Source organism: Camelus bactrianus, chromosome 31 (assembly GCF_048773025.1).
Source record: "Camelus bactrianus isolate YW-2024 breed Bactrian camel chromosome 31, ASM4877302v1, whole genome shotgun sequence".
Taxonomy (NCBI): domain Eukaryota; kingdom Metazoa; phylum Chordata; class Mammalia; order Artiodactyla; family Camelidae; genus Camelus; species Camelus bactrianus.
The window spans coordinates 16573041-16601023 of NC_133569.1; the positions used below are offsets into that span (position 1 = coordinate 16573041).

Sequence of the window (27983 nt, forward strand, 5' to 3'; positions counted from 1 at the left end):
GGACTGTGACATCCTCTGTGCCTCAGCAGTTTCATTCCTGAAATCTATACGGAACAGAAATAAATGCAGGTGTGTCCCCAAGAGAGATGCACAGAAGCCTTCATGGCCCTCTTGGTATTAGTGCTGACATGTTCCCAAATGCCCATCAACGCTCGGATGGGTTTTGTGGTGTATTCACACAGTGCCATACACTACATCAAAGAGAATGAAGGAACTCCAGTTATATGCAGCAATGTAGATCAATTTCACAAACATAACGTAATAAGTGAATGAAGCCAGATACAAAAGAGTAGATATGGCATGACTTTATTTGTATAAAAATTCAAACACACACAGAACTAATCTGTGATATTAGAAGCCAGGATAGTGGGTGTCCTGGAGGTAGCAGTGGGGGCAGTGGTACCTGGAAGGGGACAAAGGGGGATTTCTGAGGAGGTGGTAACGCTGTTCCTTAATCTATCTATGGGAACATGGACGTTTTCAGTTTGTAAAAATTTCATCAAGTTAGAGATGTCTGTGCAGGTGCTTAAGTATAGGGATTTAGTTGACTTATTTCTTATACAATTAACTATTTGGCTCAAGTAAATTGCAACAGATGTACTGCTCATTATTTTAAATTTGACCACTCTTTTCCTCCTCCAAAGGACAGGTCTTTCCTGAAGCAGAACGTCACTTGGAAGGATTTGAGGCAGTTATTTGCAGTCCTCATAACTCTCTTACAGCAGCCAAGGGTTTTGCAAGCTCTGTCGTTACTACAGTGAAATTCAGGCTGGAAATGTAATAATGTCAGAAAATTAAGTGTAGCAAAACATACTTTACAGTGGGCTTTGCCACTGAAAGTCTGTTTTACACTCCCCTAATAACAGTTCACCTTTCTTTAAAACTGGTTCTCTAAAGGTGTTCCCACCGTCTTACCCACATGTCTGTCACGATGACCTTTGTCCCATTTACAGTCAGGAACATGGAAAGACCATGACTGCAGTCAGCCTTCCGGAAACGCACTTGTCAATATTAGGGCGTGATGGATTTGGTAGTCAGTACTGTGTGGTCAGTGCCCATGGGAAAATACAGTTCTGCCTTTAGTGCTGATAATCAATTGCTCTGCAGAATTCCCACCCTGCAGCTTCATTGCCTGTACAGTTTGGACCTTAAATCAGCACAATGGTAGTTCTGGATGGTCAAAAGTATTAAATCAGCTGGAAAAGTAGATCCAATTGGCAAAAAAAAAAAGATGAATTTATCTTAGTTTGCCTAAAAAGTGACTTAAGATATATGCAGAGACCTGCTGCCATTCTTAGCATCCTGTTTATCTCCTTGACATCTGTGGATACAGCAGAACTAGTCCTATGGTCCTTTAAGTCAGCCGCTCACCCATTTAACCGGGGCAAGTAATGATTCTGGCCAGACAGGTGATGAAGACTGTCAGTTTTATTTGTGTATAACTTGGAAGGAAGGTGGGAGTGCGGTGACTGCTCCATCCTGACCGTTCTTATCCCGTCCATGCACACAGTTGGGGAAGGTTACTTGTACTTCCAACAGTAACTGATACGGGGACTTCTGGGCATGGGGCTGGGAGTGAAGAAACTATCAAGGAAGGGTTAGAGTCAGGCCATAACAACCTGAATAAAAGTTTCCGTTAAGTATGGTATTTTGACCCAAAGATCCCATCTTTTGAGAAAGTCACATTGTAGGTGAAAATTTTGGATCTCTGGCTAATTTTAATGCAGTTGTCTTGTGTTTTTTGTTTTGTTCTGCTCACTTTCCCATGCTGTAGTTCTTCCTTCCTGGGCTGGCTAACATCTCTTCACGTGCTTTTTATACGTATTCTAGCTCATTCAGACCAACAAGCTGAAGCACTATCCCAGCATCCATGGAGACTTCAGCAATGACTTCAGGCAGCCGTGTGTGGTCTTCACCGGACACCCTTCCCTCCGGTTCGGGGACGTGGTCCACTTCATGGAGCTCTGGGGAAAGTCAAGTCTCAACACCGTCATATTCACAGGTAAGTGAGCCAACAAACAAAACCCTGCCCTTTCCCCTGGGACCACCCCTGAGTGCCTGGTAGGATGTACCTACCAGCTAGAGACCCCCGGGAAAGAATTTGACAGTGAGGCGTAAATATGAACACTATTCTGTTGTAAATACCCAAGGGTAAAGAAAGCAGAAGGGAGAAGGTAAGAACAAAGCAAAAAGTCCAGTTATCCCCCCAGGCAGCCTGTGCTGGCCTCATTTGTGGGGGGGAGGGTTCTTCTTGGGGAAACGGGATCCCCTGGAGGGGTAGTCATTTAAAACTCTGGAATTTCTATCAGTTATCCTGAGTTCACCAGGTGAGTTCCTGTGATGGGGGAGGGGGGAGGAAGCCGGGGGGGGGGGGTGGCGAGGAAGCCTAAGGGGATGAGGGGAAGCCTGGGGGAGAGGAAGCCTGGGGGGAGAGGAAGCCTGGGGGGTGAGGAAGCCTGGGCGGGGGAGGGGGGGTGAGAGGAAGCCTGGGGGCTGTAGGAAGTGGTGTCCTCACAGGACACAGACTGTTGGGAACTAAGATCTGTTCTGCGCCCAGGACTGGGCCAGTGCTTTTGGCCCGAGGTGGGCAGCCCCTGCCAGGCCACCGCAGGAAGCGGGTCGGGGGAGGACACGCTGGCCCATCCAGCAGGGGTGCTTCCTGGCACACTGCGCTGGCTTTGCTGACGGAGCAGCACTGTCTCAGCACAAGCACCTTGTCGACTTGGGGTCACAGTCCGTTTTTCCCTCCCGGGGGCACCCTGTCAAGCAGGCAGCCTGTGATTTGTCTGCGAGCCGGGGTTATCTGAGCGCCTGGGCCGCGTGGCTGTCCAGGGCTCTCCACTGCCAAGTTACCGCTTCTGTGTTGGATCAGTATCTTGCGGGGACGCTGGGACTGGGTACTTGTCTTGGTCTTCCCCAGATGTTTGTCTGACTTCTTCTAGCATCTATTGACGATGCTCGTCTGAGTAAATTATTGCTGTAATGATTGCCAAATGGTGTTTTTTCCTTCCATTTCATCATTTTCTTAACATTTATTTGTTGGCATTTGGTTGTAGAGAGAAGCTTTCCTTTCTCCCCCTTTACTTACTTGTCTTATCCATCCCTCCATCTGTGTTGAAAACCTAGAGCCCACACCCATCCCTGCAGTTCCACATCCACCCCACCGCACCCAGTCTAGCCTCCCCTCTCCTTAGTCGTAAGTCACTGCTCTCTCTCTCTGATAAGGAATCTGGCCTTTCCTGGCTCACCCCATCCCATCCCTGCTCCACTTGTCCACTCCTCTGTCGTCTGCATTTACATTTTCTCTCTTGCTCTCTCCTTAGAACCTGACTTCTCATACCTGGAAGCGCTGGCTCCCTACCAGCCCTTGGCCATGAAGTGCATCTATTGCCCCATTGATACACGACTGAATTTCATCCAGGTGTCAAAGCTGCTCAAAGAAGTGCAGGTAAAGAAGGAAACTCTGTTGTTGGCACCCCGGGGGTCCTGCAGTGGTGGGGGAGGTCTCGCTGCCCCTCTTGTCTTCCTCCCCCCTTGAGGGTCTGCAGGGTGCTGGGACCCCTGTCCTCCAGACTCCAGACTAGTAGCTGCACCCCGTGAAAGACATTTCTGCTCTAGAAATCAGAGGTGGCAGGAAAAGAAAGCGTGAACAGCCTATCATTTATGAGGACCATTTGTGTCCAGTTAAAAGCAAAGTGTCCCCTACCCCCCCAAGAAATCATTATAGAAACATACTCATCATGCTGAAAGACAGCTGAAATGAAACACGGACTGAGCCCTTGTGGTACACGTGGGCTAGGCCCACAAGCCGTGTAGGGACGCTTTCTGTCAGTGGTTTGTTTCAGTTCGGTTTTTGCTAGTGCTTTTGTTTTTTTATTTTGCGTGTCCTGCCCTAGAGAAAGGGAGGGAGCAGTCTGGGTGAAAGGAGGAGGATCTGCTCCAGAGATGAGGAGGGAGAATGGGGGAGAAGAGCTGACCGCCCCAGGCCACTTAGCACCCAGTGGTCCCCGGTGGGCGGTTGGAGGGGTGGGGTTGACGGTGAGGAAGACAGCTCAGAACAGGCGAGAGGAAGGTTTCTGATGTCCCGGGACCTCACGTGGGCGCTGAGGGGCCCTGAGGGGCCCTGGCACCTGGTCTGTCAGCGAGGCGTGCTTAGCTCCCTTCGCTTCCTGGCCTGGGTCAGGAGTTCGCTTTCCTCCTCTTTACAGAACCTTTGACCTCAGGAGGAGAGGCACTGACATGAAAGTCTAAGGAAGGGGTAACAAGAAACAGAAAGCTGGAGGCCTCAGGAGCGCAGAGGGAGCGGGTGGTGACCACCAGCACACGGGCTTTCTCTAGACACAGAGCAGTTCACCGGCTTGGTTTACATGATTGATTTACTGCCCACTGTGTGCCCATCAGTAGGCTGGAAGGGACAGTGAAGAGTTTGTTGTTTTCATTCCTGAGTAACTTCACACGCAGTCCCCGAGCCAGGGCGAGGACAGCCTGGGGAGAGTCCTCAGGCGATGGCTGTGGAGTCAACTGGCTTTGAGACAGAATTACAAGATGCTGACGGGTCAGGAAGGAGAGCAGAAGGCAGTCTGAGGAGGAGGAGAGGGGACAGTCCTAAAGAGCAGGCACTGTTGGAAATGCAACCTGTCAGGCCTGTTGGAAGCCTCGTTCTTCGGGGAACTTGAGTCCTGGTCCAGTCTCTTAAGTAAAAGCAGTGACAATACAGTGACTCTCTGGGTGCCAGGGTCGGTTTGCAGTTGGGTGGTATCTGTCCAAAGTAAACATTGGCTTACTAATTCTTTTTCTCGCAAGATAATAAATAGAGATATTTTGTTTAAAAAAAAAAAAGAGAAAAAGAAGAAGAAAAAAGAAGAGAAACCTGTCCCTGACTCTGTGTCATACACAGTTGAGGCTATGGCCTGACCCTTGCCCACTGCCTAACACCAGTGGACCTGCAGACACCAGGAGAAACGCGCACCCCAGAAAGCCCAGCTAGCACAGAAAGGCACAGCTCTTCCTAGTCAGCCAGTAGCAGTACCAGTCAGTGACAGTGAGTGACAAGAAGATTGCCCTCAAGGGGCTCAGAGACCAGTTTGAGGAGGCCACCATCCAAGAGACTTAAATATAATGAAAAAATAAAAACACGTGCAAACCCAGGCAGTAAACCCCTCGCTCATCCACATGGCTGGCAGGTCAGGTTTTCCCTGGAATGTTTATCCTTGTTCCCCCCGACTTTGCTCGCTGGGAGGATGAGAGTTCAGGCAGGGAGAAATATCGGGCTGGGCCTGGCGCTCTGCCTCACGGCCTGTTTCTCCCCGCCGGTCCCCAGCCGCTCCACGTGGTCTGTCCCGAGCAGTACACGCAGCCGCCCCCAGCGCAGTCCCACAGGGTGGACCTGATGATTGACTGCCAGCCGCCTGCCATGTCCTACCGGCGCGCCGAGGTCCTGGCGTTGCCCTTCCGGCGTCGCTACGAGAAGATCGAGATCATGCCGGAGGTGAGCGCCCCGCGCTGCGGGGCCACCCCCGGGGTTCCGCCCGCGTCTCTGGGAGACCGTCCAGGTGGGCGGCGTTCTGCGGAGTTTGTGTCACACGGGGATGAACCAAAGCACATAGACCCTTAAGCAGGTAACTGGGAAGAGAGGTGGGGTTTCCAGAGCTGCTCATTTGTCAGGCAATGAGTGACAGCCGTTAGCATCAGGCCCGCCGAGCGCCGCTGGCCTGAAGGTGGGGCGGGGGGTCCCGGAGGCCAGCGCGCAGGCAGAGCCCCGAGAACGGAAATGCGGGGGCCCACTGTGGCCTGACCGCCTTCGGGCTGTGGGCGTGCTCCTCCTTCCTGGGCCTCCGGGATGAGTGAGGGGCAAGTTTCACCACAGCCAGAGACAGATGAAGGAGATAAGAGTAACTAAAAAGTAAGGAATGTAAACTTCATTATTTGCACGCATTTTAGTGTAACATAAAGGTTTTATTCCAGTGAAGTCTAAATCTTTTTAGTTATATGAAATCTGAGCATGTTTTAATAGGGAAAAAGTTAAAAAGTATGTCGCCCGTGCCGGACAGTTGAGGTACGCTGGGCGCGAGGGAGGGTGAGAGGAGGCCCGTGGCCCGGCGCCCGCGGTGACAGTGTGCAGGGCTCTGAAGGAGGCCGCTCTGGCTTCCTCTTGCCTCTCCAGACGCTTGAACACGTTTTGAACAAACAGGAAAAAGAGGGAGGAAAATTTACTATCAGAAGCAGAGTCCCCAGATTCCCCTGGAGCTCAGGAGAGTATCCAGATCTCGGACTTGAAGTCTGATCCCCTGAATGTTGCCCACTCCCGTGACCCTGACAGAGGCTGGGGGCGGAGCTCGACCAGGTGCCATCAATGGGCGGGTGGGATGGAAAGTGCACTGAATCTACACTTTGCCTTGGGAAGTGTGATTATTTTAATAATATTCATTCTTTCCATCTGTGAGCACAGTAGATCTTTCCATTTATTTGTGTTTTCGGTTTTGTTCACCAGTGTCTTAGAGTTTTCCAAGTACAGGTCTTTTCCCTCCTCGGTTGGAATTATTCCTAGGTGTTTTATTCTTTTTGATGCAGTCGTAAATGAGACTGTTTTCTTAATTCTCTTTCCGATAGTTTGTTGGTAGTGGATAGAAATGCAGCAGATTTCTGCATATTAATTTTGTAGCCTAAACTTTACTGAATTCATTTATTACTTCTAACAGTTTCTGGTTGTGTCTTTAAGATTTTCTCTATATAGTATCATGTCATCTGCAAACAGCAATAGTTTTACTTCTTCTTTTCCAGTTTGAATTCCTTTTATTTCTTTCACTTACCTGATTGCTGTGGCTAGGACTTCCCATACTGTGTTGAATAAAAGTGTTGAGGGTGAGCACCCTCATATTGTCCCTTATCCTAGAGGACATGCTTGCCGCTTTTCACTGTTGAGTATGATGTTATCTGTGGGCTTGTCATATATGGCCTTTACTATGTCCCCGCTATCCCCACTTTGTTAAGAGCTTTTATCATGAATCCATGTTGAGTTTTGTCAAAAGCTTTTTTGGTGTGTATTAAGATGATCATGTTAGTTTTATTCTTCTGTTAATGTGGTGTATCTATCACATTGACTATTTTGGGATTTTGAACTATCCTTATCCTTCCATCCCTGGGATAAATCCCACTTGATCGTGATGTATGATCCTTTTGAATTTGGTTTGCTGATAATCTGTTGAGAATTTCTGCATCTGTTTTCATCAGTGATATTGGCCTATAATTTTCTTTTTTAATGCTTTGCCTGGTTTGTGTTTCAGGGTGATGCTAGCCTTGTAGAATGAGTTTAGAAGTATTCCTCCCTCCTCAATATTTTGGAATAGTCTGAGAAGGATAGGTGTTAACTCTTTAAATTTTTGGTAGAATTCAGACATGAAGTTATCTGGTAATTGGTCTGTTTGTATTTTCTATTTCTGCCTGATTTAGTCTTGGGAGAGTGTATGTTTCTAGGAATTTATACATTTCTTATAGGTTGTCCATCATACTAACATGTAATTGTTGATAGTAATCTCTTACAGTCCTTTGTATTTCTGTGGTGTTGCTTTTAACTTCTCTCTCATTGCTGGCTTTATTTGGCCCCTCTCTCCTTGATGAGTCTCACTAAAGGTTTATGAATTTCACTTTCCTTTTCAAATAACCAGCTCTTAGTTTTATTGATCTTATTTATTTGTCTCTTTCTGCTCTGATCTGAACTTTGCTTTCTGTTTTTTCTTCTTTTTCTAAGTTCTTTTAGGGGTAAGATTAGCTTGTTTATCTGAGATTTTTCTTGTTTCCTGAGGTAGGCTTGTATCACTATAAACATCTCTTAGAACTGCCTTTCTACACTGCATAGGTTTTGGGTCATTGTGTTTACATTTTCATTTGTCTCAAGGTATTTTTCAATTTCTTCTTTGATTTCTTCAGTGATCTATTGGTTACTCAATAGCATATTGTTTAGCCTCCACATGTTTGTAATTTTTGAAGTTTCATATAGTTGATTTCTAGTTTCATAGCATTGTTGTTGGAAAAGATGCTTGATATGATTTCAGTCTTCTTAAATCTACCAACACTTGTTTTGTGGCTGAGCATGTGATTTATTCTACAGACTGTTCCATATGCACCTGAACGTGTGCTCTCCTGCTTTGGGATGGAATATTATGTATCTCTTAAGTCCACTTGGTCTAAATTGTCATTTTAAGGCCAGTATTTCCTTATTGATTTTCTGTCTGGATGATCTGTTCGTTGATGTAAATGGGGTGCTAAAGTCTCTCACTTTATTATATTGCTTTCAGTTTCTCCCTTTAAGTCCATTAATGTTTGCTTTAATAGATTTTGGAGCTTCTGTGTTAGGTGCGTATACATTTATATTATATCTTCTTGCTGGATTGACCTGTTTATCACTATGTAATGCCCTTCTTTGCCTTTTATTACAGTCTTTGTCTTAAACTCTATTTTGTCTGATATGTATATAGCTACTCCAGATTGCTTTTCATTTCCATTTGCATGAAACATCTTTTTCCAACCCTTTACCTTCAGTCTGTGTGTGTCCTGTTTCTGAAATGAGTCTCTTACAGGCAGCATATAGATGGGTCTTGTTTTCCAGTCTACTCAGTACCCTGTCTTTTGATTGGCAAATTTAGTCCATTTACGTTTAAAATAATTATTGATAGGTATGTCCTTACTGCCATTTTATTATTTTCTGTTTTGTAGTTCTTTTATGTTCTGTTCTTTTGCTCTCTTCCCTTGTGATTATCTTTAGTGTTACATTGGTATTCCTTTATCTTTTTGTTTGTATTATAGATTCATGGTTTGTAGTTACCATGAGATTTATATATAAAAACCTACAGATGTGATTATTTTAAGTGAATGATCTCTTAAATTCCAGTGCATTCTAACAGCCCTGCAGTTTTACTGCCCTCCCCCACATTTAATGGTTTTTACTTCATATTTTACATCTCTTTTGTGCATCCCTTAGCTACTTATCGCAGATACAGAGGATTTTGCTTTTTTGTGTCTTTTAACCTTCCTACTAGCTTTAAAAGTGATTGATCTGCTACCTTTACTATATGTTTGCCTTCATCAATGAGGTTTTTTCTTTTGTAATTTTCATACTTCTAGCTGTGACCTTTTCTTTTCCACTTAGAAAAGCCCCTGTATTTTTTTAACACCTTTATTGTGGTGTGGTTGCTGAACAGGAAACCACACAGATTTCAGATGTACAACTGGATGAATTTGGCTGGATGTGTGTACACACCAGAGAAACCACTACCACAGTCAAGGCTGCTAGCATTTCCATTCCTCCCCAAGAGGTACAGGTTTTGAATTCTCGGCCTTCTGGCCAAGATCAAAAGCCCCTTTAACATTTCTTACAAAGACGGTTCAGTGATGCTGAACTTCTGCTTGTCTGTAAAGCTCTTCTATCTTTCCCTCAGATCTGAACGAGAGGCTTGCCAGGAAGAGTGTTCTGGTTTGTCAGGTTTTCATCACTTTAAATGTGTTGTCCCACTCTCTTCTGTCCTGAAGAATCACCTAGTAGTCTTATGGGAGCTCCCCGTGTATGTAGTTACTTTTCCTTTGCTGCTTCTAAGATTCTTTATCTTTAATTCGTGCCGTTTTAATTACAGTACATCTTGGTGTGGACCTCTTTGGGTCATCTTATTTGGGACTCTCTGGACCTACATGTCTGTTTACTTTCCCAGGTTAGGTAGGTTTTCAGCTGTTACCTCTTCAAATAGTTCTCTGCCCGCCTCTCTCTCTCTTCTCCTTTTAGGTTCCCTATAATGTGAATGTTAATGCACTTGGTATTGTCCCAGAAGTCTCTTAAAGGATCTTTTTTTCCCTTTTTTCTGTTTAGCTTGGGTGATTTTCACTACTCCACCTTCCAGTGCATGGATCTGTCCTCCGTCTCATCTATCAGTCTACTCTTGATTCCTTCTAGTGTATTTTTCATTTCAGTTATTGTATTCTTCAGCTCTATTTGGTTCTTTGTATTTTCTAACTCTTTGTTAAAATCTTCTAACTTCTCATTGTCTTCATTCATCCATTCTCCTCCCGAGTTCATTCAGCATCCTTGTGATCATTACCTTCAACTCTTTTTATCAGGGAAATTGCTTGTACCTACCCTCTTTGCTGTGTTCTGGGGTTTTATTTTGTTCCTTTGTAACACATTCCTGCCTCCTCCTTTTGCCTAATTCTGTTTTTATTTCTATGTATTAGAGAAGTCAGTTACATTTCCCAATCTTTGAGAACGGGACTTTTGTAGGAGACATCCTGTGGGGCCTAGCAGCACACTCCCCTCTGGGGTGTCTTCTCTGAGGGCCATGTGGGCCCTTCTGTTATGGCCGAGCTGACGGCTGTGGACACGCTGGGAGGTGGGGCTGGCCACTAGCCCAGTTTACTGCCAGCCTCTGCCTGGTGCAGAGGCAGCTGGCCCATTGGTGGGCAGTGCTGGGGCCCAGCACAGCTGGCTGTGGGGTCCACGGGGTCTTGGGGCTGCTGCCAGCCCCCCGGTGGGCAGGTGAACCCCTGCATTAATAGACCAGAGGGAGAATTCCAGAAGGGCGCTTGCCAGCACCGGTGTGCTTGTGGCTGAACGAGCTCACCTCCTTTCTGCACTGCAGTTACGTGTGTGCAGGGGGTGTATTTTTTATTAAAAATTAAGTTTTTTAACCTTCTTTCTTAAAGTTACTTGGTGATTTTAGCCTACAGCGATGTAAATAAAAATTTAGAAGAAAAGAGCATGCATGATGGTAGCCCTTCAAGGCTCGGCTCCGACACCTGCCTGGTACTTCTCCACCAGGCTGGCAGGGGTGTGTGGCGCTGCAAGCCCGGTGGCCTTGGTGAGCAGACCCTGGGGGGCTCACCACCCGTCCCTGAGCTCTGCGGTGGGTGGCGCTGCAGCCCAGCGTGGCCTCCCGACTCTGGATGGCACAGTGGCTCCCCCCACTTCACAGTGAGCCTGACTGAAACCCCTCTGCTTGCTCCCAGCTCGCGGATTCGCTGGTGCCCATGGAGATTAAGCCTGGCATTTCCCTGGCAACCGTGTCGGCCGTGCTGCACACGAAAGATAACAAGCACGTCCTTCAGGTACCGCCGCGGGGGGGATGGGGGGTTGGGCTCGAATCCACGATGAGCCTCTGGGGCCTGTGACACTAGACCCCTTCCTGCCAAGAAGGTGCTGGCAGTCCAGGCCCCCGGGACGGGGCCTCCCACACTAGCAGACACCGGAGAACAGGCTACGCAAGGGATTCGGTCTGCAACAGAGGCGCACCACGTACACACTCCCCATACTTACTCCTCTGGCCACGTGCCTCGGAGAGAAAAGGGAAGAGAAGTGACTACCCACAGGGACAGGGCCACCGGTCCCGAGTGCCGTTTTCAGCTCCAAGCGCGTCAGCATCCCTCAGAGCCCCCCAGCCACACGCTGTTAGACAGGCTCTTACCAGTCGGCCACCCTGAGACTGGGGGCCGCAGGGCGGGGGCTGGGGGGCCCACCTTCCCATGGGAGGCCCCGAAACACAACAGACCTGCAGGAGGCAGGCAGGGCCTGGAGGCCTGGGCACCTCCCTCCCCTCACATCACGGCACGTTTCCCACCCCCCCCACCCCCCCGCCCCGAGAACCCCTTTCAGGGTTGGGCGGTGTCGCTCTGGTGCCCCTGCATGATGTCTGGACCCCGCTGGTTCTCAGCTGTCTGACTTAATCCTCACCACATTCCCTTATTACCCCCAGTTTATAGGCAGTTTCTCTGACCTTCACTTTCTTGTGAAAGGCTCCAGAACCAGGATTAAAACCAGCCAATCTGTCCCCACAGCCAGTGTCCTTGGCCGCTGTCCTGTTGCTCTACCTGCAGCTGCCAGGACGCTTACTAAGAATCTACTCAGACAGTTCTGAACTGATTGAAAATTACACATGGAGCACGCTAAGAGGAGACATCTACACCAAATAAGACACGGATTCTGGGTGGCTAGTTTGGCTTTAGCTTGTTTGTGCTGTGTGGGAATCTAGCTGGAGCCCCAGGGGCCCGCACTGACCTCTGCTGCTCCCCGTTTTCCTCCCGCGCCAGCCCCCGCCCCGGCCCGCCCAGCCCACGGGCGGGAAGAAGCGAAAGCGGCCGAGTGATGACATTCCAGACTGCAAGGTTCTGAAGCCTTTGCTGAGCGGCTCCATCCCCGTGGAACAGTTTGTGCAGACCCTGGAGAAGGTGAGTGCTAAGTGCACACTGTCTGCACGGCCCCGTCCGTCCTGCCGCTGCTCAGCTGCTTTCTCCTCCGGGAAGCATCACCCCACCCCGAACTTCCCCCGCCGTGGGCTGTGGACACACCAGTACCTGATTCCTCGGGACTTAAGCTTGAAACAACTTGCTTTCCCAGAAAGACTTTGTTTAATTCTTCTGCCTGGCTCACCCAGGACTTGACCCTGGGACCTGACCCCGACGACTGCCCCGACCATATCTGCCCCATCTCCTCCTGCAGGAGAACTATCAGTGCCTGCCCCAGACGATGCTGAGCTTTCTAGAACCAAGTGTCGAGAATCTCCCCAGGCCTTGTTTTTTACCTGTCTTGTGTCCCTTTGAGACAAATCAGTCTTCTTTCCACTTCTTTTCTTTCTCCACTGTATGTCCGCTGCGTAGGAATATTCTGAGTGAGCATCAGAGGCAGCACTGGAGAAATACTTGGTTTGCTGCCTTATCTTCTCCCTTGGGAGGGATCTGCCACATGACACGGTCTGGTATCCTGCTGTGAAGAATGGCGTTTTCCTGGGACAGGATGGAGCTTTTTTAAACCAGGGTCCTCAGGCATGGTGTGGAGGCTGGTGATGCACAGCCCAGCATCCCAGATTCCTGAACCCGGTGCCTGGATGTGCCCCTCAAATAACTCTCAAAAGCTTAAGCAGGTCCTAGGAATTCTGCTGTTTTGCATGAGATTAGCATATTTGGGGACTTCACTTAATGTATATGAAGCTGGTTGAACTCTCTTGCTGTAGTAGGTCCTGTGACTAGTCTGAAGAATTGTATCGAGAAGTGTCCAAAACGCCAGTTTCTTCTAGAATGTTCAGTTTAGCCAAGTCTAGAAGTATCATTTCTAGAGTTCAGTTGCTCAGCTATCCTCCCACCCCTTTTCTTTTGGAGCAGCACGGCTTCAGTGACATTAAGGTGGAAGACACAGCCAAGGGCCACATCGTCCTGCTGCAGGAAGCAGAGACGCTCATCCAGATTGAGGAAGATTCCACCCACATCATCTGTGACAATGACGAGGTGCTCAGGGTGCGCCTGCGGGACCTTGTCCTCAAGTTTCTACAGAAGTTCTGAGTAGAGCCGCCTCCCTCCTGAAACCTGCCAGCCTTCGCGGCAGGGCCCACCCCGGCTGCGGGGGGCGTGAGGCCAGGCTGCTCCCTGGGGTGGCCTCAGGCTTGACAAAAGAAGCGGCTGCTGAGGGACATGACCAGGAGTCACGGCCGCGATCTCCCGGGCTGGCTCCGTGGCACTGTTTCAGGTGAGAGTGTCCCCTTCCAGCTGGACTCGTTTTCTTCCTGACCTGGCTCTCGGGCAGCCGGAAGGGAGGTGGCAGCGAGCTGAGGACGGCAGGAGAGTGACAGTGGCTCCCAGGGGCACAGTGGTGGGAGGGGAGTAAAAAGGGATGATATGTGGCCTGGTGTCTGTGGCTTCACAGGCCCCGGGCAGGGCAGCTAGTCTTTGACTTCGTTATTTACTCGTCTACAGTGCTGTGCCTCATAAGAAAGATGATACCCCCAAAACTAGTAAAATGAACCCATGTATCGGTATTTTATATAATGTGAGCCCATTTGCTACTAAAATTTATTTTTTTATAGAAGTATCTGTGTTCTGTTGAATCTATAATTTATACATTCACTTAGTATCTGAAAAAATATGAAAATATACAGAATATAAACTTAGAAAACACAAGTTTTAGTTTGGTATGTGCATTAATACATTTCTTAAACTATGAAAACCACCAACACCGACTGCTCACCAGCCTTGACCTTCCAGAGGTCCTGAACCAGCATCTCAGGCTCCATGTGGCCCATCGCTGCCTCTCCTGGTCCGTCAGGATTCTTTGCATTCAGCTGAGCATTAAACTCCTATATGCCTGGAGACCCACTGGTAATAGTAAACTACTGCACTTGAAGTAACGGAATTGTCTAAAACAGGTTGTTGCCCAGCTTACGTCCACTCTAAGGCAGCAGCCGTTGTAACACACCTGCCAGTTTTGCAAGTATTAAAATGGGGGGGGGGGGGGGGCAGGGATAGCACCCGGGCCTCGGAACTGGCCACAGCGGAAGTGGAGGCTTACAGCCTTCTCAGACTGATTGCAATTCAGTCAGCAGTCAGTCCTCCAGCTCGGCCAGCAGCTGAGCATCACCAAGGGGCGTAGTGACCCCAGAGCTCTAATGCCATAGAGCTGCCTGCAGGTTTTATGGAGAGGTGACTTGCGGTTCTCTCTGGACTGGACCTTCCCCTGGAAGGAGTTCTCCATTGGAGGAGGAAAAAGGCAGCTTTGTTTCTGCCATCTCCAACTTGCCAGATGTGGGCACGGGAATGCTTCGGTGGGTCTCTGTCCCCCAAGGTGCAGGTCATTCCAACCACGGGGTCTTGGCTGTGTCTACACAATACACTGTGGGAGCCTCAGCGGTGGGGGAGGATTCCCGTTAAAAGAGATGGACGTGCTTTGGCTCCAAAGTACAGTTTTGTTCTTAGGAGGAGGAGGTGGGGAACGTGCACCTGCAGGCGTGCTTCCCAACAAACCCCCGAGGGAAACGCAGTTCAGTTCTTTGTTAAAGTGTTTGACATCTTGAAAAATGCAAAGCAGCACAGAATAAAATCAAAGTGGTTATTTCACTTAACTTTCCTAATAACTTATGTCCGGGCATGGCTTGAATTTGTCCAAGTTTGATTTCTGTGAAGGGCTTAATCAATCCCAAAGCACTGTCTCTTTAGTAACCACCTCTCGAGGGATCAAACGGTATGTAAATACAAATTAGTCAATAAACTGTTAGCAGGAGATAATTAAATTACGAAGATTTTAACCAAGTTACTAGTGGCAGAAGCCAGAGGCAGGAAGAAGCATTTGCTAGAACAGAGGGAAAATCTAGAGCTGGCCCTCTCGCATGTCAGGAGAGCGGTCATGAATAAGGCTGCCGTGAGTTCAGGGCTGAGGGTGCCCGACCAGGCTGGTGTGTAGAAGACCCAGGAGAAATGGGGACTTGCCTTCACTGCTAGGGTCATACCACTGATGGCAGCTCTGTTACTGGAAATGCAGCCCCCTGACTGTTGACACCGACCTGGTGAAGAGCCTGACATTTACAAAATTTCCCCCCCAAAAATCCTAATGATTAAACAGTAACTAAAAATCCACTAAAATGGGGATGAGGAACCTGATTTTCTTATTTCTCACAATCTTTCTACAAAGTAGTGTACCTATTGCTGTGTAGCAAATTACCCCCAAATTTAGTGGCTTAAAATAGCAAAACATTTATTATCTCACTGTTTCTGTGGGTCAGAAATCCTGGTATGGCTGAGCTGGGTGCTCCTGGCCCAGGGTCGTCTCTCCGCAGGGCTACAGTCAGGTGCTGGGTGAGGAAACTGAGGCATAGAGGTTAACTTTCTTAAACACACAGAGCTGGTAAGTTTGTGGCTTCTGCCTGACCATACATTGTACATGAGGATCAGGGGTCAGGAGCTGGGGAGGGGAGACGGGCCTGTTAGCCATTTCTTAAGAAGAGGTAACAACTGCTCCTCTCCCGGAAGCAGCTTGAGGATTTTGGCCCTCACAGTTGCCTTATAATACAGACAGAAGTTGGCCTTTCCAAACTACAGGCATGCCTTGGAGATACCGCTGGTTTGGTTCCAGACCACAACAATAAAGCAAACCCTGCAGTAAAACAAGGCACAGGCATTTTCTGGTTTCCCAGTGCATACAGAAGCTGTGTTTATACTGTAGTCTATGAAATGTGCAAGAGCATTATTTCAAGAAAAAAAAAAAGCTGAACAGACCTTAATTAAAAATTAGTGCTGCTGGGGAATGGCATACCGACAGGCTTGCCTGACGCAAGGCTGCCACAGACCTACAATTTGTAAGAAATGCAGTATCTGCAAAGCACAGCAAAACGAGGGCCGCCTGTGCAACGCGGCCTCGATGGAGAGAAGGGTGGAGAAGCCCCCAGAGCTGCACAGTCATTTGTTCACAGGAGCCAAGCAGACCGGCGGTAGGAAAGGGGCCACTTCTCTCTGGCCCAGGTTGTTCTTCCCCTGCAGCCAGAGGACAGCTGAACGTTGTCTCACTGTTCCATGCCTCCCTGTGGGAAGGCAGAAGACCTCTGATGTTCTCAGATGCACTGCAGTGGAACTGGGGGTAAATAACATTACTCTCTTTTGAACCCAGAATGAGGTAGAAGTAACCAGCTACAATTCTGAAGGAAGTCACAACCAAATCGTGGAGAGAGAGAGTGTAGAACTGAACAAAACATGTCTAATCTTGCTGGAGGCTGCAGCCAACACTGTATTGGATCTCATCATAGGTTTTAATCACATCATGAAAGCATTTTACCATCTATAGATTCAATGCAATCCATGTTAAAATTCCAAAGGCATTTTTTTCACAGAAGAAAAAAAAACCCTAAAATTTGTATGGAACCACAAAAGACCCTGAATAGCCAAAATAATCATGAGAAAGAGCCTGAGGCACAACTCCTGATTTCAAGCTTTATTTCAAAGCTATAGTAATCAAAACAGTATGGTACTGGCATAAAATTAGGCACAAACACCAATGGAACAAAATCAAGAGCCCAGAAATAAACTCACACATACACGGTGGAGCGAGCCAAGAAGACCCAGTGAGGAAAGGATAGTCTTCTCAGTAAGTGGTGCTGGGAAAGCCGGAGAACCATGCACAGAAGAAAGGAACTGGACTCCTGTCTTAACACTACTCATAAAAATTAACTTGAAAAGCACTAAACACTTTTTAAACGTAAAACCCCAAACTGTAAAAACTAGAAGAAAACGGGAAAACCTTGACATTGGTCTTGGCAACAGTTTTTTGGCTGTGACACCAAAAGCACAAGCAACAAGAGTAAAAAATCAACAGATGGGACGACATCGAACTGAAAAGGTTCTGCTCAGCAAGGAAAACCAACACCATGAGAAGCCCACCAAACGGGAGAAAGTATTTGCCGACTATCTGATGAGGGGTATATTCAAGATACATAAGAAACTCATACAAGTCAATAAAAAAAAAAAAAAAAAAAGAATCTGACTTTAAAATGGGGAAAGGACTTGAATAGACATTTTTCCAAAGAAGACATACAAATGGCCAACAGGTCCATGAAAAGGTGCTCAGCATCACGAATCATCTGGGAAATGCACATCAAAACCACAGTGAGATATCACCTCACCCTGTCAGAATGGCTGTTAACAAAAAGACAAGAAACAAGAAGTCTTGGCAAGGATGAAGAGAAAAGGGAACCCTTGTGCAGCCACTATGGAAAACAGTAATGGAGGCTCCTCAAAAAATTAAAACAAAGAACTACCATATGATCCAGCAGTCCGACTTCTGGGTGTATATCCCAAGGAAATGAAATCATTATCTGAAAGATATGTCAGCACCCTCGTGTTCATTGTAGCATTATTCACAGTAACCAAGACATGGAAACAACCTAAGTGTCCACTGATGGATGAATGGATAAAGAAAATGTGGGCTACATACACATATGCAACAGAGTATTATTCAGCCATAATAAGAAGGAAATCCTGCTTTTTACAACAACATGGATGGACCTTAAGGGCATTATGCTAAATGAAGTAAGTCAGAGAAAGACAAATACTGTATGCTCTCATAAGAAGAATCTAAAAAACTGAACTCAGAGGAAAGAGAGTAGAATGGGGGTTGCCAGGGCCAGGAGGTGGGGGAAGTGGGGATTATAAACTTCCAGCTTTAAAATGAGTAAGTCCTAGGGATGCAGTGTCCAGCACTGTGACTACAATTAACAACACTGCATTCTATACTTGAAAGCTGTTAAGAGAGTAGATCTTAAAAGTTACTACCACAGAACTGGTAATTATGTGATGGGATGGAGATAATTAACCTTATGTGGTAATCATTTCTCAATGTGTGTATCAAATCTTTAAACCTACATACGTTATATGTCAGTAATATCTCAATAGAAAATACTAGAATAAGTGAAAACACTCAACATGACGAATGTTTCAGTTTTACCCTCTGATCTTTAGACTCAATACAATCCCATCAAAATCCCAGTGGGTAACAACAACAACAACAAAAATCCAATTTTTTTTTAAATGGGCAAAGGACTTGAATAGACATTTTTCTGAATAATGTATACAGGTGGCCAACGAGCACATGAAAATGTACTGAACATGATTCGTCACTGGGGAAATGTAAATCGCACCCTCAGGGAGGTATCGCTTTACACCTACGAGGGTGGCTGTAATTTAAAACTCATTCATTATAAAACAAGTGATGATGGCAAGGATGTGGAGACACCGAACCCTTCCTTGTGCATTGCTGGTGGGAACATTAAATGGTGCAGCTGCTGTGGAAAACGGTTTGGCAGTTCCCCCAAAAGTTAAACACTGAGTTGCCATATGACCCAACAGTTCCACTCATAGGTATGTACCCAAAAGAACTGAAAGCAGGGACTCAAACACATACTTGAACACTATGTTCATAACAGTATTTACGATGGTCAAAATGTGGAAGTAACCCAAGTATCCATCAACAGGTGAATGGATGAACAAAAAAATATATGTGCCATATTTTACGCCACAGTGTATACATACATACACACACAATATACAGTGAAATATTGTCCAGCACAAAAAGGAATGAAATTCTGACACATGCCACAAGATAGATGAACCTTGAAAACATGCTAAGTAAAATAAGCCAGACATGAAAGGCTTGATACTCTGATTCCGCTCATATGAACGTCCAGGACAGACAAATCCACAGGAAAAGACAGAGCGTAACAGGTGCTTAAGAGAAGAGGGGCTGGGGACTTACTGGTTTAACGGGTACAGACTTTGTTTGGAAGACGCAAAAGTTCTGGAAATAGCTTGTGGTGACAGTTACACGTTGTGAATGTACTCAGTGCTACTGAAGTGTTATGTTTTTTTTTTTAACTTTTTTTTATTGAGTTATAGTTATTTTACAATGTTGTGTCAAATTCCAGTGTAGAGCACAATTTTTCAGTTGTACATGAACATACATACATTCATTGTCACATTCTCTGTGAGCCACCACAAGAAGTGTATGTTTAAAAGTGGCTAATGGTCATTTTTAGTTCTGTATATTATACAGGAATTTTTTAATCTTTAATTCCAGCAGGTTAGAAAACCTTTTTTTAAGGGGAAAAAAAAGAAATAAACAAACTAATTCTAAAATTTATACATAGAAATACAAAGTAACCATAGTACCCAAGGCAATTTTGAGAAGAATGAGCAGAGCAAGTTGGAGAACTTAAACTTCTTCACGTCCAGGTGAACGAGAAAGCTACGTTAATCCAGGCGGTCCGGGACTAGCAGCAGGGACAGACAAATCAGCACAACAGGAAGGAGAGCTCTGACACACCCAGCCACACTCACACAGCCGTTCTGTCGTCAACCAAGGCCCCAGCCAATGCAGCAGAGAAAGGAAATGCTTTTTAACGAGTGGTGCTGGAACAACTAGATATTCACATACAAAAAGAGAAAGAATTAGAACCCTGACCGCCACCACACACCACACACAAATATCCGCTCGGGAGGGGTCCAAGACCACACAGCTTTTAGTGGAAAACGTAAGACTATCTTCATGACTTGGGATCATGAAGGCACAGGTTCCCTGAATCACAGAAAGCAATGACAAAAAAGAAAAAAGTTATAAATAAGATCTCATCAAAATTAAGTTTCTGCTCATCAGAAGATACCATAAAGTAAATGGATAGGCAAGCCACAAATTGGAGAAAATATTTATAAAACATACACCTGACAACAGACTGGTATCCAAGATAAAGAATTCTTGTAACTGAACAAAAAAAGAAACAATACATGCAGAGGGGAATATTATTCAGCAAGAAAAAGAAAAATTAACTATCAAACCACAAAAAGATGGAGGAGCCTTAAATGCATATTGCTAAGTGAAGGAAGCCAACCTGAAAAGGCTGAATCTAACTGACACGTGACACAACAGTCTGGAAAGGGCAAAACTATGGAGGCAGTAAAACAGCAGCAGCTGCCAGTGGTCGGAGGGAGAGCAGGCCGCCTGGAGCACAGGGTTTTTCAGAAGGTGAAACTGTTCTATACAATACTGTAGTAGTGGACACGTCTCATGATACTTTTGTCAAAACCCAAAGAAGACACTGCACAAAGAATGGACCTTACTGTAAGCTATGACTTCAGTTAACCCATCAGTACTCGCTCATCAGCTGTAATAAATACTCCACACTAATGCAAGGCGGGAAAGGAGGCGGAGGAACCGTACTTTTCACTCAATTTTCCTGTAAACCTAAAACAGCTCAAAAAAATAAAGTCTATTAAAAATATGTCTTTTTTTTAAAAGCAATACAAAAAAAGACAAAAAAAATTTTAACAGATTTTTAACAGGCAAAATATTCGTGCAGACCCTTCAAAGAAAATAACATATAAATGGCATAAGCACATGAAAAAGTACTCAACATCATCAGCCATCAGAGAAATGCAAGTTCAAACTACAGGACACCATCACTCACCGACCAGAATGGCTAAAATGACAAAAAGCCTGACAGCAGCACAGACGGGTGAGGGTGTGGAACCACTGCGACACTCAGAATCACTGGTGGGAGAACCAGTGGTATAATCACTCTGGGGAAAGCTCTGGCAGTTTCTTATAAAACTAAACGTATATAACCCTGCCTCGTCAACAATTCCACCCCTAGGTATTCACCTGGAAACACAAGTCCACAAAAAGACTGCACAGAAATGTTCACCCTTTCGTTTCTAACAGTCAAGCTGGCAGCAGCCCCAGTGCCTATCAGCAGATGCCGTGCAAGGGGTACCTCTCAATAAAAGGAACAAACTGCTAATCCCTGCAACACTGGAGGAATCTCAGACACGTGACTCTGAGTGTCTAGAAGACTTGCACAAAAGAGTAAAAATTGTATGGCACCATTTATATGAAATTCGAGGAACAGGGGAAACTAACCCAAGGTGGAAAAAAAATAGGACATTGGTTATCTCTGTGGGGTGGAGGTGGAGACTGGCTAGGAAAGAACACAAGGGAATGTTCTGGGTTTGAGAAAAATGTTCTATATCTTAACTGGGTTGGTTACACAGGTATGCATTTGTCACAAGTCAGAGAATACACTTAGGATTTGTGCATTTCAGTGTGTAAATTTAATATGTAAAGTTTACATTAAACACATAGAAACTAATACTGACCCCAGTTAATATGTGTTCTTATGTTCTTTAGAAGGAAGGGTATTAATGTCAGTAATTTACTTAGAAATGCACCAAAAATAGGATGGATAAAAGGATAGAGGGACAGATAAAGGGATGAAAAAAATGGACAGAGGGATGAGTATATAGGGAGCTTTAAACAACTGTAGTAGAACAGTTGCTCGGTATACAGGTGTACACTATAAAAATTATTTGAACTTTTCTGTACTTTCTTGAAATTTTTTTCATAATGAAATACTAATACTGATCGGTTAAATAAATAGGATCTACATAGCTCAAATTCTAACATGACAACCCTACAGTATGAGCAGGACTGCACTCTTTCACAAATAAGAAGACAAATGAAGCAATATGAAACAATTTGCCCAATTAAAACAAGTCAAGGAACAGTGAAGTTAAACAGCAAACCAAGCCTGGCCTGAGGGCATGGCTTCAGTGACCTCTTCTGGGATCCATTCTGGGTCTTTAGTTCTTATTCCCCTTTGTCAATGAATATTTAAATAATAAAAATCGTGAATTTTATACGACTTCTTAGCCGTTGTGTGCCAGCTTCATTTAATGCTCTGGTAATAAATACCACTTAGCTGTATTCCAGAAGTGCTAAGGTTCTGATTACTGTTCAGCTACGATTTCTACGTGACCCTCCTTAATTTTGTTCTCAAGTCATTTCATTCATCAAAAAACTGTTTAGCGTGTAAGTGCTTTATTCTCAAGGGGTTTTGAATCTGGTGTGGGAAGCAGACCTGTAAGACACCACCGTGCACAGTGCAGACAGACAGGTCAGGCTGCTGTAACAGGAGACTGGGGAGGGAGAAGCAGCGACTTCTGAGAAGGGAGGGTTTCTCGAAGCAGTGCTGCAGCTGAGTCTTGAAGGAGTTGACGTCAGAATGAGTAGAATGTAGAAAGAGCCACTAAGAAGTTCACAGTGTGTTACCCCATTAACAGTTCATTTCTGGTGTGTGCCGAACAGTGGACTCATCAAACTTACGACGTGAACTTTCACCAAGTCTTTAAGACGTGGGCACAGTTCTTGCCATTTTCTGTACAGACGAGAGGTTTAGAACATAACTTGCTCCCCTCCACAGTTTAATGGGCGAGCCAGGACTTGAACCCATGCAGTCTACTCCAGAGTCCACATCCTTAACCACAACATTATCCTCCTTAACCACATTTTTGCAAATATTGTGGAACCTTCGATTTCAATGACAACATCAACCACTACCACTTGACCACTCTGGCTTACCTCACGCCCAGGCCAGAACTAACAGGCACAGAACCTAAGTTGGACAAGTTACCTCTGTGTACAGCAAGGCGCTCATTTCTACAGCCTCGTCCAACTTCCTCAAGTCTCTCTGATCCTGGGACAAGTTGTAACAAGACGATGGATGGTTGGAATAATAGCAGCTTGACAGCCAAAACTCCAGACCCAAGGAGGCATCCCCACCCAATATGACGTCTACCTCCCTCACCCACTGCAAAACCTACCTGATCAGTTGTCAGCCCGACCTTTGGAGTAGCACTGAATTTCAGGTCCCACTCATTCTTAAGATTGTCAGTACAAACCAAACTGGCAACTGCAGAGCCCGGGAGCGGGGCAACCCCGACGCAGCTTTTCTCTGCTTCCACATCCTCCTCTCCCACTCCAACCATCTCCAAGCCCGTGGCTCGGCGCTCTCCCCTCCGAGGATGGCTCTGATCCCATAGCTGAGCAGAAGCCAAGGACCACAGACATCAAAAGGACGGGTCTCTTGACAGTTAAACACAACCTGATGCAGGGCTTGTAGTGACTCCTTCCAAGTCAGCAGAGTAACCTCTAGACCAACCGAGCCATCCTAAGCCAGCCCTCTTGTCTGGACTGGGAACACGCACACACGTTTTAAATTTACTATGAACGTCAAGGCGGCACACCTGTGCCACGTGCTCCCACAACTCCCTCAAATCAGTTCGGCGATACCTACGTGCCTCTCTGCGTAATCAAATAACTAATCCCAGAAACAGATGCAGGCCAGGCTGCCTGTCCACCCACACTGACAGCATCACCTGGGTTCGGGCACGCAGGCTGCTCCAGGACCAAATCGCACAGCGCACATCATGCTGGGAGGGTCCCTGCAGGCCACGCCTGGGTGGCTCCTGGAATAGGCTCCTTCTCTCGTCACTCTTCTATTGCTGCCGAGGAAAATCACAAAAGAGCTCCAAGCTGCTAGAGTTAGAGTCTCATTTTATTTTATTTTTTTTACAAAAATCCAATGTAAGACCATTGTGCTCATGACTGGAAAGGGGGTGGGGTGGATGGACATGGCATGGGTATCAGAGAGCTAACCCCTTCCAAACGCCATCACTGCAAACAGGAGCTCCCCGAGTGCACACCCAGGCCGGCAGCCCCTGCAGCACCCACCCCTACGCGCCAAGAAAGGACCCCACTGCCTCAGTGCACAGGCCCTGGCTCGAGCTGCAGTCCACACAGACGGAGGGCCACTGCACAGGTGCAAAAGCTCAGAATGGCCTGATCAACACCTTGAGGAGGCTCCCCCTTCGGTGGGCACCCCCTCTTGGTGAAGAGCGAACTGGCCAGCTGGAGGTCAAGAACGTGCTGGGCCCCGGGAGCAACGACTCGGCGACAGGTGTTAGCAGGACAGCCCAGGAGGCCCACGCGTGTCTGCAGGGCGGTTCCGTGTTCCAGGGAGTCAGGTGGTGCAGGTGACATCTGGCTTCCCGAGGTGACCGATCAGCATCGATGGCATTCTAAGCCTGGACCTGGGCCTCTCCCTAATCCAACTTGCAAAAAGCAACAGCCCTCCTCTGGGAGACCTAACCAAGCCCCCAAAAGCTCTGACCACCCTGCCTCTTGCCGTGAGAAGTATCCTTTAAGAACATGGCCAGTGTCCATCACAGCCTGCTGTCCGGAGTCCTTCAAGTCAGTGTCCCGTTCAGATCCAAAGAGTGCTGTCCTCGTCTGTGCTCTGACATCACTGCCCTCCCTGCAGTGCACTCTGGGGTCATCCGTAATCCTAGGCCACTCAGCTGCTCCTGGATCTGCCCACAGCTCTGGCTCCTCAGGGACCCCACGCTCTGGCTCCTCACACAGCCGGCTCCTTCCTCACCAGGCCCACCCAGAGGAGTTCCTCACATTACAACAGACAAGATAAAAATAGCAGCCACATATATAGCTCAAAACACCACACTCTTTGGCTTCCCAAAGGGAAGAAGGCTACTGCTACAAAGAATCAAGTCCAAAGTCAAAGAAGGGGTCATCAGAAAGTTAGGGCAAGGAGTCTGGACCCCTCCGCTGGGTTGCAGAGCAGCAGAGCCGTCTCCTAGGTGGCTGTCTCAGCAGGGGAACTGGGCAGAAGATGCCAGTGGGAGCGTCTAGAGGACAGGGTCCCCGTCCTGTCTGCTGACGGGGAGAGCCCCAGGTCAAGAGGCCCTACAGGTGGGTGTTACCTACAGGACAGAGCCTGCCTTCAAAATGAAACTTAAAGAGAACCCACCTGGTGCAGGCAGGTCAGAGGAAGATATGTTCCCCTGAAACAGAAGCACAGGACATCGAGGTCTGGGGAAGACAGAGCTGGCTTAAGGCATGTGCGTGCCCAGGGCAGACCTGAGCTTCCGATCGATCCGTCGTGGGAAACCTCCTAGACTCAACATCACTAGAGGAGTGGGGCCCAGAAATACGGTAGAGGTCACAGGCTAAACCCCTGCTAAACACCACCAACACCCTCTTCAGTTCCCCCACTGCTGCCATTACCAAAAAAAGAAAAAAATACATATAGCTTATTTCTGTTTTAGCCCAGGGAACAGAAATTTAAACCAGCTTTATGGGAGGTGAGTGCCTGTTACACTTCAAGCTGGATTTGAGCTTAATCCTCCCATGATCCTGGCACATACCACACCTCAGGGGGTCCTGGAACCAACCCAGCATTAGGGATCCAATAACTATAGGACGGAGGTCCAGACATGGGAGGAAGAGGAGGTGAATTTCACCAAGGATTTATCCCAAGGCAGGTGCCTTGCTGTGGATTTCCCGGCCAGCCGGGTGGGATTGCAAAGGATGCTCACTTGTCCTGCACCAGAGAGAGTAGGCTGACCCGCAACCACTCAGACCACACATGGAGTGCAGCCCCCAGGTTTCTGTTCTCTTACATGAGAGAACCTTCAGGAAAGTCTGCAGCCAAAGCACAACAAAAAGGAGGGTCAAACAAAAAGCCATTTGGGGGTCTGTCTGCAGGTCTCAGTCCTTCCTCAGTTTTCTCTCAAACACGGGAGGGGAGAGAGCAGCGCAGGGACCAGGACAGAACAGCCCAGCAGTAAGCCTCAAACCTACCAAGTCCCGCAGAGGGGAGCCCGGCTGCCCCCTAGGTGCAGGTCCCCCACACCGAGGACTCGGCTGAGCGGACAACTCGAGCTACAGAGCGCCGCTGGCAATGGGGAAGGAACAAAGCAACAGGCCTGATCTCCTGGGAGGCCCTGGAAGAGCCATGCTCAGCCCTTCTCTTTCTGCACACACACGCCCCTGGCGAGGACGGAGATGACACTTTACAGATGAGCCAGATACCGTAAGGCCAGGATCCATTTCCACCAACACACAGACCACCTCAGTGGGTCCCTCACTTTGCGAGATGGGCAGAAATGTCAAACTCCCCTTCAAATATATATATATATGTATATGTATGTGAGTGTGTGTGCATATATACACACACACATATGTACACACGTGTGTATACACATATATGTATATAAACACACACATATAAATAAGCCTTGAATGGCAAAATCTGAAACTTTTTAAATAATAATAGTTGTTAGTGAATTTAAAAACCACAAACCAGCTGTCCTGGGCTTCTGAACCGTGAGAGTGACCCTGCAGTCCCCATGGTCCTCAGTGTGAGCTATCATCAGTGCCTGCGCAGGGAGCCCGGGGGAAGCTCGGACCGACTTCCGGGCCCAGTGTGGCCGACCTCAGGGGAAAGGCGGCCTCGCCCTCCCACTCTCCCTGCCGCCTCTCCCAGCAGAGGGTCGGAGCCACCTACCTGGTGGGCGTCCCTGAGGTCCTTCAGCGTCTCGGGACCTGGGGAGCCACCTCCCTCACTCTGCTCAGCCTCCCCACAAGCGCAGTGCCCCTAGATGAACTTGAAGCACTTGGTCTTGTCGTGGGGCAGGCGGGTCTTGAAGAGCACAGAGTCCACCCTGAACTGCGTGTACAGCAGGGGCATGTAGCCATACACCTTGACAAAGAAGTTGATACACTTGTGCCGCTCGTGAAAGTGGGAATCATCGTGGGACAGAGCCTGAGGGCATCCCGGGCATCGGAAGGTCCACCGTGAGGTCACCTGGGAGGGAGCAGGGAAGAAAGAGCAGAGGTGAGACTCCCGGGGGCTAACGCTGACAGAGAGCCGGCAGCTTAACCAACCATTTCCAACCATTTCCGTGGGGACGACCCCGACCCCGAGGGCTACATTCACCTGCAGAGCAAGTCGGGAGCCCGAGCCCGGGGCTCTTCTGCCCCACGCGTATCTACATCACTGGTAAGGATGTGCTGCGCAAACGGCCCGCACTTCAGACACCAAAAACCAGTAACTCCACTCCTGCTACTTATCTTGGAGGCAAGAAGTGGGTATGAAATTGCTCATTTTATCAATGTTTTCACTAGCAAAATACTGGAAAACTCCCCACCAAAAGGGGACTGCTTAAATACTTACTAAATACTGCCCATCTATTTTTTTTAAGTCTAAGAAAGCTATATTTAAAGACGTGGGAAAGTGGTCATATCGTTGTTTAGCAATTATTATTATGGTGAAATTTCAAGTGATTAGACAAGTATGAAAAATATTGTAAGTTTCACTATCAACAACACGGCAGGCCAAATAAGGTAAAAACTCCTCAGGACAGAACCCTGAAAATGCAGCATAAATATATATAAACCATCTCTTTAATAGTATAGTTGAGCCTGTAATGAAAGAAATGAAATCCTCAGAGGCCTAAGTAATGAAAAGGCCTGACTCCAGTGAGACAGCCAGGAGCTGTGGTTTTTATGAGGTTGGGGAGGCAATGGTCATGAAATCAGGTTGAAGACTTTTTGCAGCCCTGGGACCCAGTGGATGGCTGCGTGGGCAGGAGGCAGCCCCGCGAAGAGAGATGGTGACGCACCGTTTCCTTCTCAGTCTGAGTTCTATGTGGAGAGGAAACTCGGCCTCTGAGAACTTACAACCACAGCTGGCCCTCACACATCTGAGGCTAGAATTTCTGTTACCTCTGTGTCCTGAAAAACCCCAGTATGCTCATTGAGCTTACACAGGTCCCAGGCGGGCAGTGAGCCCAGGCACACGGAGAGGCAAGTGCAGGCCCTCCCGGGTGTCAATTCAGGACTCAAAGAAGAGCCCTCAGCAAAACTGCAAAGAGTATGACCTCACAACCCAAAGTCACAAAAGGGGCGAGTCACGTGAGGGAGAAGCTGCAGAAACAAACAACAGAAGCAAGACCCCCAAACACTGCAGAATAGGATTATCAGACACTGACTATAACAATAAATGTGTATC

The 27983-nt window shown here is 47.3% G+C and overlaps 2 protein-coding genes across 6 annotated transcripts in view; one reads left to right on the forward strand and one right to left on the reverse strand.

Annotated features, from left to right (window-relative positions):
- INTS9 (integrator complex subunit 9) overlaps positions 1–13926 on the forward strand; it is an 84521-nt gene extending 70595 nt beyond the window's left edge. Inside the window, exons 12-17 of the mRNA XM_010967825.3 lie at positions 1831–2002; positions 3324–3448; positions 5321–5488; positions 10990–11088; positions 12067–12204; positions 13135–13926. Coding sequence (XP_010966127.1) covers positions 1831–2002; positions 3324–3448; positions 5321–5488; positions 10990–11088; positions 12067–12204; positions 13135–13311 — 879 coding nt within the window. The 3' untranslated portion in view covers positions 13312–13926. The remainder of the gene's footprint in view (positions 1–1830; positions 2003–3323; positions 3449–5320; positions 5489–10989; positions 11089–12066; positions 12205–13134) is intronic.
- A 9725-nt stretch (positions 13927–23651) lies between these two features.
- The window catches only part of EXTL3 (exostosin like glycosyltransferase 3), an 88214-nt gene continuing 83882 nt past the window's right edge, over positions 23652–27983 (reverse strand). For all 5 annotated transcript variants that reach the window (XM_010967816.3, XM_074355611.1, XM_074355609.1 and 2 more), the window contains exon 6: positions 23652–26777. In XM_010967816.3, the coding sequence (XP_010966118.1) occupies positions 26568–26777 (210 nt within the window). In that variant the 3' untranslated portion in view covers positions 23652–26567. The remainder of the gene's footprint in view (positions 26778–27983) is intronic.